Raw genomic sequence first — 12,874 nt, 5'->3', positions numbered from 1 at the left:
TCGCAGTACGTCTCTGCACAAAGGCTGGTTTCATTTCTAGATCTTCCGCAAAAGCCAAACAAACAGAGATTAGATAATATAAATACTATAAAACATATTGGGTTGAGCATCCAGGGCATAAAACTCGTCAGTCACCCATTCCACAAGATCTTCAGCTCGGGCGCCCAACTCGTAAGCAATAAAATTCTCCTCTGATATCAGGAAGGAAAAGGATAATTTCTTCCCTTTCACGAGCTCCTGGCTCCGAATGTAATGTTCATGGGTTTTGTAGTTATCAGTAGGGATGTAAATGAACCAAACAGTGTGTGAGCTATTCGAAGCTCGATTCGATAAAAGCTCGTTTGAACTCGTTTAATGAGGCTCTTTAAGATAAACAAACCAAACTCAAGCTTTACAGTATTCGGCTCGTTAGCTCGTGAACATGTTCGTTGATAAGTTCATGAGTAATCTCTTAGATGAAAAAATAATAGTTTTAATATTCGATTGATTGATTTTGTATATTATTTATGAAATATATAGAAAAATCTATTAAAAGAATGTTATATTTTTCTTTAAATATATAATTTACTTTTTAATTAATTTAATGAAAATTTAAATGTAAAATTCATATTTATTAAGCTTGTTTAGGATCGATAAAAGTTTGAATAAGCTCGTGAGTCATGCATATATTCGTTAAATAAAACTCGAGCTTGGCTCGATTATAAACGAGCCAAGCTCAAACATTCAAGAGTTCGACTCGTCTCGACTCGATTACAACCCTAGTTACCAATGAGTTCGGGCTTGCGCGGAAGGCTGAGAAGGAAACTAGTCAAACATTTCAAGAGAGGAAAGCAAATGAAGAAATATCTACCCTTCAAGGAAGAAAAGATGTCATCAAAGAACTGGTAATTCAACTTGGCGGTCAGGGAAAATGCACATTAGTTAAAGCGGCACACAAAATAATAATGGAGGATAAGGGGCTGATAAGGAGGTTGTTCATTTTTAATATCACAAAGGTCGTGGCCATTATGAGGAAAGAATTAGAGTGAAGTTGGTTTAGAGGGACCCTGAGAAATCGAGCCACCTCAAGATAGAAGGGAGGAATGGGGAACTGGAGACCTACGAACCTGGTCCTAGAAGAATGTGTAATATCCCTGTGGGGGCTGGTCAAGCCGGTCCGAGGGACCGGGAATAATGATAGAATAATTGAAGGGGATGGACCCGATGTCACGAATGTCCTCGAAAATCCCAGGACGAATGGTGCAAACAATAGTGGACAACCATGAAGTACTCGGTTCCTCAGTCTCCTCGGAAGGATGAGAAGAAAAAGTTGGGGTTTTGCTTTAGGAGCCAGTTTCACCTTCCCTTTACCCTTCTCCCGGGAACTAGAAAGCCTGGAAGCCTAGTGGGAAAGTGTGGATTTTTTTAATTTTTGGAGGTAAGAGAGAGAATGTGCTTTTTAGAAGTGGCAATGGAAGAAATGGCAAAGGAAGTGGGGGGTGTGGAGTCGAAGTACAAAGCGACCGATTCTAAGTTCGATGAACAGCGAGCGTTTGCACCCGAGGTAGAAGAAGTAAAACTAGACATGCTAAGAGTTGAAAGAAACTTATGAGGATGGAGAAAGATAAAAAGTGGTCGGAATGCTGGAAATGAACTCACCGGAGAAAATATGGTACATCATAATCGTGAAAGGAGAAGAGCATAAGCCCAAGAATGCAAAAGTGTGAAGTGATGGAAGGCGGTCGATATTTATAGGTGTGGGAGGATTAATCCGGACCGTTGATCTTGGGATAGGCGGACAAACAAGATGTGTCTCGAAAGTTGAACCGGGTCACTTGGGAAGACGAGCAGTCGGGTCGGGTAGGTGAAGCGATGTTTGACATGACACCAATATGTTCAACCGTTAGGGCTTATGTCACCTTTCCGTTGGCCCTAGCCCTAGCCCTAGCCCTAGCCCGTCTCAAATTCAAATATAATTGTTCTTCTGCCCTATGTCAAATCTGACCACTCGGTCCAATGAGTAGGAATCTAGTCTGACTATTTAAGAAAGGAGTGATGATACCTTAGAAATGGCCCTGGGTCATCCTTAGACTCGGACGGGAAAAAAAGACCTGGAACCCATAGCTAGTCTCGGGAAGTCAAGAAAGACCGGGTAGGAGCCAGCCCGAAAAAAGAAAGAGTACCTTATTTTAAACCATCTCGGGCACGCATCGATCCGGTAAGCTTGTCTGACAACTACCAACTTGTACAAGCCGTGCTCATAACCTCAACTAGGCAACACAAGAAGACTAAGTTAATCGATCGTAGACCCTATCCACCGATTATCAAGAGACATGTTCCTCTACACGTTCTGAAATCATGTTAAAGTCAAGACATGGGTCATGTCCTCACATCGGGATCACTACCAAAGCATCTCGGAATGATCATTGACTCTAGTACCATATAAATATCCCACAAAGGTAAAATCATGGAGTTCACTTTCATTCTCACAATCACTCTCTACATATTTACTCAAACACACTTTCTATCCTCTACGTACATATTTGACTGATTTGAACGTCGGAATGGCAAAATCGAAAACTATTTCAGCACCCCACTAACGTTTCTTGTTCTCAGATGGACATGTTATCCAGTTCGAGTTTATCTTGTCTGGTCACAAGCACGTACAAAGAAAGAGCACATCTTGGCCCGTGAAATTGTCCAATCAACTCACTCAATTTTCCCGAACAACATCAATCAAAATTGGTTTATCCATTTGTGTGGAGTGACACTTGAATATACATAGTACGTCATAAATCTCGTAGCAGAAGATTTCAATAATTTCTAAATTTATTAAGGTATCGATTGGTTTGAGCAACAGATAATTAAAAGATATGGATAAATAATATAAATAATATAAAATGTTTATGAGAGATTAATTTTTTTATTGTGCTACAATGACCAAAATGCCCTTATTATGATAATTTAAGTGAAATAACTATTATTATTTTGCTTTTTTCTTGTTCTATTTTTAAAATTAAATTATAACAGTAACCTCAAAATTACTCTTGTAGTATGGATACATTTCCACAAAAATTAAATTATACCAGTAACCTAAAAATTATTCTTATAGTATGGATCACCTTGAATAATCTTGCAAATTCGCTGCGCTCGAACTGTTAATCTCCCTTTTACAACAGGTCTCGTTTCCTCGGTTGTTCGACGATCAAAGCAGTTTGCCATCAAATTGTTTCATAGCCATGAATCCTCGTGGAGGTTAGAAGAAGTCTAAAGCTAAAATTTAGAGTTTCAAGATCAACCTTACATTAAAATTGAGTGCTCCATTACGGCAAAAATGGAAATTTGAGTGCTCCGTTACATGATGCTTCGGAACCATTAAGTTTTGCTGCCAAGATGAATTTCTCTAATGTGAATCAAATGTTGTTTTCTTCAGCTCCATCAGCGGCGGGTGACAGTCCACCGTCTACCATTGTAGGGGACGGCCCTCTGGCAGAGTCGACCGACGGACCCTTTGAATCTAGGGTTTTGGCCAATTTTATGGCATCACAGAATGATGATTTTTTAGATTTTTTTTTAAAAAAAATCTAGATTTTTTATAGGTTGATTGACAGGGTATTGATGGAAATTTGTGATGACATGTTGATTAAAACTTGTGAAAGCTGACTGGAATTTACATAATTTACTTCAAGAACAAAGTAACAATCAGTATATTACAAACTCTGCATTGATGCATAGAAACAACACATTCGTAAAGCTAGAGTAACTCAAAATTTGCTACTCGATCGAGTTAACACCAGCAGTGAAAGCTTGTCTAGTCGAGCTCGAGTCTCTACTCGAACTCGACAGCGTTGCACCTTACTTTCATTCAACTATTGCCTTAACAAATTAATATGCAACAATTTGAAATCAAGATTTATAATGCAAAATGATTTATGACCATATAGGTAAAAAAACATTAATGCAAACTTAATAAAAGTAAGGAACAAAATCCAGAGTGTTAAATGGTTATACAGAGATGGTGAAATGCTATATGCATATACAAAAACATTTTCCAAATAGTACAACTGAAAACTAAGACGCTGTGAAATTTGTTGTAAGAAAGCAAGAAAAATTATGAATCTGTGATATACTTGGAATGAAAATGTCATCATTCGAAAACATCGGGCGTGAAAAAAGTAGAAGTCTGTCACAGACGTCCCATAATTTTAGGCGTTGGCACATCATACAATTACACTGCAGAGAGAATACCTTCATTAGCACGTAGCAACAGTCAATACGCAGCTTCTCCAAGCACAGCAGTTGGACAAACATGAGTATGCTACGCACCACTGGATCTCCACAAAATGATGCCAAAATTGGATTGCAAAGTGTAACTTTGGCGTCGTCATTAGGAAATCCAGTAGCTCATGTGAAACACTTGTACAGTGCAATTGTCAAGTTAAATGAACTCAAGAAACCGACTTCCAACAAAATAATGGAACATTTTGACCGTGACAAACAGGTGCAATGCCATAATAAGACCGAGCCGGATAGTGAAAACTGGTTTGGTAGCTCAAATACAAAACCCCTTGAAAATGGATCCCCGTTGCCTGAGCTGAGTGTTTGCAGAACCAGTGATCATAACAGAACACAAAAAATGGATGATTTTCCAAATTAAACCTTGTGTAACAAATCATGAAAAAGTACCCATACAAGCCACTTAATTAGCAGTCTAATTTTCATTTCTGCACAATAATCACGGAAAAAGTTAAAAACATATTCAAGCTATTTATATTTAAACATATACGAATTAGAAAGCACAACACATGTTTTTGGAACAACACCACATGCATTTTTTGATTTCTTGTTATGGACGCTCTATCATTCAAATTCTTGATGAATTTAAATTTTAAACCTTTTATGGTGCATTCATTGTGTAGGACTGTAGGTCATCAAATTTATACATGGAAATTCCAAATAATGAAGTCATGTTTCTTGCACATGCAGCTTTAGAGCATTAAGAAAGTACAAACTTCTAAAAGTTAAAGACCAGTATTCATAAAGGTGAATATTGCAAGCAATGCCATGACAAACCACGCTATCAAATCGATAATTAAACATCCAAATGTCATAAATAAAAGCAACAAGTCATTAGCATAAATTTTCCTTAAAAGTGCACAGAGAATTCATCTCACTTTGTCATCCCCTATGCTCCATACAAAACCTACATCACGACCTACTTGACATCTTCCTTGGTATCATCAGAATCCGAGTCACTCGCATTATAACCTAAAGAACAAAATAGTGTTCTCAAGTCAAGAGAGCAAACAAGTGAGGAAACAGATGGAACCACTACTGTTTCTGTTGAAAAAGAAAAACAAAAAATGAAGCACCTGGATGCTTATTGCCAACTTTCCACACTGAAGACCGTCTCTCGGCAGCCCTGCCTATCCACGTTCTTCCCTGAATACAAAAACCATGAGAAATAAACCACTTCCACAATCCATAATCAAACAAAGGTCGAATCTTTGATGTTTCCAATATCCAAGATTGAGTTGCAAACATTTGTACATGGGTATTCCTTTCGAGAACCGAAGTATTTTTGGCCAATGGACTTCACAAGCCATACAATATTCCTGCATATTTATTTCATACTAGTAAGCTACTATTGTCAAGAACTATTTGCATTCGAAATAAACCATAATGGAATTGATGATTCCCGGCTAAATCGGGTGAGCTAAGTGGGCAATTTACTGGGTCGGGTTATGTTCCTTTCTTGCGTATGCTGTGACCGAGCAAAAGGGCTCCCGGGCTAGGTAATATGTACACTTAAAGACCAAAGAATGTTCATGGGTTTAGCTACTCCGATGCTCAAGTCAGTCGAGTATCCGCGTAAACGAAAATGTTGTATAGAAAATATACCGTGGGTGCTTGAGGCAATATTCAGTGAATCTGTCCAATGATTGAGCAAACTTGAGTATTTAATGGAAAAAAAGAAAAGATGAATTTTTTTAACTGCTCGGCCACTCCTCATGATCAGACAGTTACACACGCCATGCCCTCTGACACTGTTACGACTGACAACTCATATTACTTCTAGTCTTGTCACATCGCCCCACATGTGTTGATTGACATATTAATGATTTCGAGGCATGGCGATCCATACTCGTGGGCCCAGAATTGACGTCTGCCCCGAGATGCTCGGGCAGTGGTCATTATGTGGGGGCACAGACAGAGCCCCTGATCCATTATCTCAGCCTTCTTACACAACCCGGGCTAGGCATGGGGCCCAGACCTGTATGAGTAATTGCTGGTCTAATCAGCTTCCCTAGTTGTTGCATACCCAGAAATGTTTTATATAAGAGCACTTTCTTTAACCCGGCTGGTTCTCCCCCGGTAGCCCTACGCTCCCGATCTCTTGCTCTGCCCAAGTCCTAGGATAACCCGGGCTCTTTCCAGGTCATCACCACTCCCTCTTTAAATAGTCGCGCTAGAGTCCTACTCCCTGTCTCAAATGGTCAGATTGGACTTTGGGTGGGGGATCAATTAATTTTTGAATTTTAGGTGGGCTAGGGCTAATGGAAACATGACATAAGCCCTAACAGTTGAAAAGACAGAAATATGACAAACGCTGCCCCGTATTCATGACCCGACTTTTCATCTTCTCATGTGACCTGGCTCAATTTCCGAGGTGTATCTCGGCTATTTATTTACTTCGAGATCATTGGCTAGGATTGCTCTTCTCTCACTTATAAATACTAACCCCCTTACCTCATTTCACGCTTTTGCATTCTTGCGTTTTTGTTCTCCTGCACCCGTGATTCCCGCGTCCTCTGCTTCTCTCCGGCGAATCCGTTACCTTAATTCCGGCAGCTTTCTCCCCTCCTTCATTCTCATAAGTTTTCTTTTCCTTCTAAACATGTCAAACTCTACCTCCTGCACCTCAGGCACCAACGCTCGTGACTCTTCAAACCTAGAGTACGCCACCTAGCACACCGACTTTACCCCCTCTGCGTCCCCTGCTACCCTCTCCCCCATTACCTCTAAGAAACAAGTCATCGCCCTTCTTTCCAAAAAATCCCAAAAATTCAAAACTGTCTACCAGGCTGTCCGGTCTTCTAATGCCCGGGAGAAGGGTAAGAGCAAAGTCCGTACTCCCTCCAAAACAAAGACCGAGGCCTCGGGTACCCCATGGTTTCCTGCTGACTACTATGGCCAGTATTCTACGTATGGGGACCGATGAGGACCTTCGAATTCTCGGATCTATCCCTTCTTCTTACTCCCTCCTCATTTCTGGTCCTTCGGAGCGAGCTGACCAGCCCCCGGATGGGTTCCATACTTTTTCCGAGACCAAGTCCATAGTGGTCTTCGGTTTCCCATCCCTTCTTTCTATATCGAGGTGGCCCGCTTTCTCGGGGTCCCTTTAAATCAACTTCATACCAACTCCTATATAATGGCATCGATCTATGAGCTCTTTAAAATGCATAATCTTCTAATTAACCCCCTCGTCTTCTAATACTTCTTTATATGCCGGTTCAGCGACCACGCCTTTTATCTAACTGCTCGAGTAAACAACTGATTCCTTGATGACAACCCCTCTTAAGTGTTGAAAAAGACGGTATTTTTTTTATTAACATCCCTTCTTCTCCCAGTTGCCCGCCCAATCCAAGCTCCCCAGCAACTATAAGACCCAAGAACCTTATGTTCGGAGCCAGAAGGTCAAGGAGAGGCATAAATTTTCTTTTTCTCTGCTAATTTCCGAGGAAAATTTGGTGGCCTCCCAAATCTATATAGAATTATATATATATTGAAACGAAGAAAACAAAATTCATTGATACTTGGATGATCAGTACAATTTAGGAATAATATTTCTTTAAATGAAAAGCATTCCAGGCCCTTTGAGGGATCGACCCTGGCCGCTCACGAACTGACCTTCCGGATTACCAGGGCTACCATCTCAAGCTCAGTATATCTCAACTCGAGTCCTTTGAAGGCGTGGTGACTAACATAGTAGACAGACTTTTGATCAGATCCTTCTTCTCGGATAAGACTGAGCTAACAGCATCTCGATAGGATAAGGTAAACCCATAACTTCTACTGGCTCAGGCTTTACTAGGATGGGTAGCCCGGCCAGTTGACTTTTCAGACTTTGGAAAGCTTGTTCAGACTTACCATCCCATCCAAATTTCTGGGACTTTCTCAATACTTGAAAGAAGGGAAAACTATGATGTGCCGATCTAGAAATGAATCGAGACAGGACAGCGATCCTTCCTGTTAGCTTCTGCACTTGGGGCAGTCATTTCCAGGATAGCTCTAACCTTCTCTAGGTTTACCTCAATCCCCCTCTCGGTCACCATGAACCCGATAAATTTGCTACTCTTAACCCAAAAGTGCACTTGACTGGATTTAATATCACCTCATATTCTCTAAGAGTCGAGAATGTCTCCTCGAGATATGGGATGAAATAAGATTTCTCTCTAAATTTAACAAGAATTTCATCCACGTATATCTTATTGTTTCGTCTTGTTTCTCAAATACTCTATCCATCAGCCGCTGATAAGTGGTCGCTGCATTCGTCAATTCAAACGGCATAACCGTATAATAGAATGTATCACCCGAGGTGATGAAACTGATATTGTCTTGATCTTCTCGGGCCAAGGGTATTTGTTGGTACCCCGATAGGCATCCATTAAACAAAGCAACTCATACCCTGATGTGGATTCCACCAACTGATCGATCCGAATCAAGGTCTTCGGGGCAAGCTTTATTCGGGACCCTAAAGTCACTCACATTCTCTATTTACCAATGGCCTTCCGAACCAGGACCATATTTGAGAACCAAGTAGGGAATTGAACTTCTCGGGTGTGTCTGGCCTTAAGCAATTCTTGCACCTGCTCAGCTATTACCTTGTCCTTTTCGGGCCCAAAATGCCTTCTCTTCTGCATCATAGGTTGAGAACCCGAGATAATGTTTGATTTGTGCTAAGCAATGGCAACATAGACCGGGATCCCGACCAGCTCTGAGGGGGACCACGGAAATATGTTTGCATTTCTCTGTAAACAAGCCAACAACTTGGTCCGGATAGGGGATTCAAGATCCCAGGTCCACTTTTTCTTGCTCTTCCTCCGTCACGGCATTCACCTCTCGATCGAATGCACTTCTCCTTTACCCACCCTTCTGTCATCTCTCTATCTCCTTGTTCTTTTCTTCTCCATCTGGACTGTCTCAGCATAGCATTTCCGAGATTATGGCTGATCTCCCCGGACTTTTCTCACTCTGTTCCCCACGGGAATTTGATTTTTTTTATGGTAAGTTGAGGCGACGGCCATGAGGGCACTCATGGACAGCCTTCCCAAAATGATGTTATATGAGGAGGGTGCACTGACCACTGAGAAAGCTGTCATGATTGACTTTCTCAGGTCCTCAGTTCCGACTAGCAAAAGAAGTACTATCTCACCTCATGGGTACACAGTATGACCAGCAAAACTAAAAATAGCAGTCTCCACTGGTTCTAGCTTGCTTTTAGCCCTTTAAATCCATCTTGTCAAGGGCTTCCTGAAATATGACATTGATCGAACTGCTTGAATCCACCAACACTCGCCTTATATCAAAGTTGGCAATCTTGGCTTGGATGACCAAGGCGTCATTGTGAGGTAAGTTGATGTCTTGCAAATCTTGATAACCAAAAATGGTACTTGGCTATCTTCTCATCTTGCATTGTCCACTCCCAAACTTTCTTGCTAATTCCATGCCTTCCGGCCCGGTTTATTGTCTGTAGATCATCCCGAAATCATTTTGATCACTCCCAAAGTAGGAGATTTTCCACGGTTTGGTCAACTCGGACCCCGTCTCCCTGAGAGGGTTTATCATGATTTCTCGGTCTTAATTGACAACCTTGGGTGTTGGCAGCGATGATGGGACCCGGGTTCCTGTGTACCCATGGAAGCCCCCGAGTTTTCTTCACTGACGAACACTTCAACAGAATCTGGTCGAAAATGGACCTTTTTAAATCGCTTGAACTTACTGGTATCATGGTAACATTCCTGGTGAAATGTGCAAAATTTCATTGTTGTCCGTGAGTCCTGAGAGGACCGTGAGGGCTTTGAGACAACCATATCTCCATCACAGAGATGTACTGTCCGATCTTTTGAAATCTTTAAGGGCGTATATTTAGGAAATCGCCCAAGAAAGTTTCCTCTTTGTATCTGGTTCAATGTTTTTCCTACCCGGTCCCCTTTTTCTTTCTTCATGGTTTCCCTTTTCTGTCTCTGGGCCTCTTCCATATTGATATACTTTTCCTGCTCGAGATAGCAGATCTTCAAAATCTTGGGGCAGTTTATTTACCATGGACAGGAAGAACTCTTTCCCGAAGTCCCTGCGTAAAAGCTGTGATTTTCTTTTCAGGAGCACATGATGGTACATCCAGGGCTGCTTTGTTAAACTGACGAATATACACCCCAATGACTCGTCCCCATTCTGCTTCACCTCGAACAGGCTAAAAAAAATCTTCTTATATTTCTTGCTGCTAATGAAGTGATGCAAGAAAATGCTCTTGAAATCGTCAAAAGGGTGGATACTTTGTGGCTCGAGTTTGTAACCACCGTTGGGCTGAGTCCACCAATGTGGTCAAGAAAGCTTTACACTTGATTTTGTCCTCGTAGCAATGCAACATGGCCATGTTCTCGAACCGCACCAAACGTTCCTCTGGATCAATGTTCTCGTCATACTCCCTGATTTTGAATGACTTGTAGTGGACATAGAAGGGTCCATCCACTATTTGTATGGAGAATGGAGAGCCTTTTGGCGGGACCCGAGAACTCGAGAAGATTCAGTTCGTCCTTCCAACTTCTTCACCTTTTTCCTTAAATCTTCCAATTCATCGGTCATGGTAAGGGCTTAGAAACCTTCCTGAGAGCTTTCTTCATTTTTTTGTCTTTTCTCGAGGATGAGATTCATCCTCAGATCCTTCTTCTAGGTGCATGTGGCTTCTGCTAAGAGGCAACTTCTTTGCTATGACATTTTGGACAGCTGCTGGTATCTATTGGGTCAGCTATTCTGGATTGATAGCAAAAGTTTGTTGAGAGGGCGGATTTCCTCGAGGACCCCTGAATCTGTGGTCTCCCTTCTGGAATCATCCATTCGAACTGATTTTCGAGTGGAAACCATATCTATGTCTATAGATCTGACTTCCCATAAACGGTGCCAATGATGATGCCCGGCTAAATTGGGTGCGCTAAGTGGGCAATTTACCAGGTCGGGTTACTTTCTTGCGAATGCTTGTGGCTGGGTAAAAGGACTCCCGGGCTAGGTAATTTGTACAATTGAAGAGCAAATAACGTTAGTGTGGCGCTGGAAAGGTTTCCGGCGTAACTACTCCGATGCTCAAGTCAGTCGAGTATCCGCGCAAAGGAAAGTGTTGTATAGAGAATATATATTGGATGCTTGTGGAAATGTTAAATGAATCTGCCTAATGATCGACAAAATCTGAGTATTTATAGGAGAAAAAGTAATATGACTTTGTTTTCAGTGCTCGGCCACTCCTCAATTCATGATCAAACAGTTGTGAACACCCTGCCCTCTGACATTGTTGCGACTGACAACTCATACGGCTTCTGGTCTTGTCTCATCACACCCACGTGTGTTGATTGATATACTAATAATTTTGAGGCATGGCGATCCATACTTGTGGGCCGAGAGTCGAAGTCTGTCCCGTGATGCTCGGGCAGTGGTCATGATGTTAGGGCACAGACAGGGTCCCTGATCCATTATCTTAGCCTTCTTACACAGCTCGGGCTAGACTGGGAGCTCAGACTTGTATGAGTATGTTCCGGTCTAATCAGCTTCCCAAGTTGTTGTATGCCCAAGGATGATTTATATAAGAGCATTTTCTTTACCCAGGCTAGTTCTCCCCCAGTAGACCCAGGCTCCCGATCTCTTACTCTGCCCGAGTCCGAGCATGACCCGAGCTCTTTCCGGGACATCAGGAATTATCCTCATGCATATATATATACTTGTATGCTTTCTTACACTGTTAAATTTGCAAACCACAGAGAATGAACAACCGTTGTGCAAACATAAATCCCTAAACTCACTTTACGAACATCTCCCCTTCCACTTAATTCCTCCACACTGATCGTCTCCCTAACCATTAAAACAATATTCATTAGTTTGAACATCTGTTTTCTCAATTCAATCTTTCCCCAAATAAGGTTCAAAAAAACCCCTCAAAAGTAGAATTTAACAAAACAAACAAGCACAAAATAAATATCTATTAACTCTAAAGAATGGCAGAGACAAATAAACGGAAAGTACCTTCTGGGCATCTCTAAGAACCCCGTATCCGCTGTAATACATTTGCCCAACGAGCACCTGCATGGCAATATCACCAGCCTTGGCTTCTTTAAGAGTATAGTGGAACCACCTGTTAACGCAATCGGTCACCACCTCCGCCAGAGGCATCCGCCGCCGCTGCTCCGAGTTCTCCGCCGCCTCCATGTGCCGAGTTTCTAGCTTCAGCTGACGTTGAGAGTCCGACCTGGGCTCAGTATTGGGCCTATACAATATAGGTCGGGTCTTGGAGCCGGGTCTCAACTGGGCCGGGCGTTGCCGCCTTCGGTTTTTGGAGGCGAAGACCTTGGCCAATTGTTGGATTCTCTGCCCCAATGGAATGGCTTCTCCCATGAAATAATTCGAGAAAATAAATATGATTGTGTTTTATATATTAAATTACTAATTATTTAGTTTTTTTATTTAGTATAATTGAGTATGTTTAAATTTTTTATATTTTATAATCATAAAAATCTTCGTCGTATTTAATTTTATAAATATCAAAACTAAATCAAAATTCAAGAAACAAAACATATAATATACATAACATTCATGTATTATATTATACACACATCGTGTGTGTCCCGTC

At 41.5% G+C, this 12,874-nt stretch overlaps 1 protein-coding gene across 2 annotated transcripts; it reads right to left on the bottom strand.

The window, feature by feature from the left end:
- Nucleotides 1-3,912: 3,912 nt before the first annotated feature.
- On the bottom strand, nucleotides 3,913-12,625 carry LOC140977826 (uncharacterized). 2 transcript variants are annotated; one of them, XM_073442561.1, is made up of 4 exons: nucleotides 12,271-12,625; nucleotides 5,352-5,421; nucleotides 5,154-5,247; nucleotides 3,913-4,212 (listed from the first exon to the last, which is right to left on the bottom strand). In XM_073442561.1, exons 1-3 carry the CDS (start codon nucleotides 12,451-12,453, stop codon nucleotides 5,195-5,197), a joined length of 306 nt encoding a protein of 101 aa, XP_073298662.1. In that variant the 5' UTR covers nucleotides 12,454-12,625; the 3' UTR covers nucleotides 3,913-4,212; nucleotides 5,154-5,194. The 2 variants fall into 2 exon arrangements, with proteins under 2 accessions (XP_073298662.1, XP_073298661.1); XM_073442560.1 differs by lacking the exon at nucleotides 3,913-4,212 and having other exon boundaries at nucleotides 4,607-5,247.
- Between the last annotated feature and the right edge of the window lie 249 nt (nucleotides 12,626-12,874).

Source organism: Primulina huaijiensis, chromosome 5 (genome assembly GCF_012295235.1).
Source record: "Primulina huaijiensis isolate GDHJ02 chromosome 5, ASM1229523v2, whole genome shotgun sequence".
In the NCBI taxonomy this organism is placed as follows: domain Eukaryota; kingdom Viridiplantae; phylum Streptophyta; class Magnoliopsida; order Lamiales; family Gesneriaceae; genus Primulina; species Primulina huaijiensis.
This window is presented reverse-complemented; position numbering and strand designations above follow the sequence as displayed.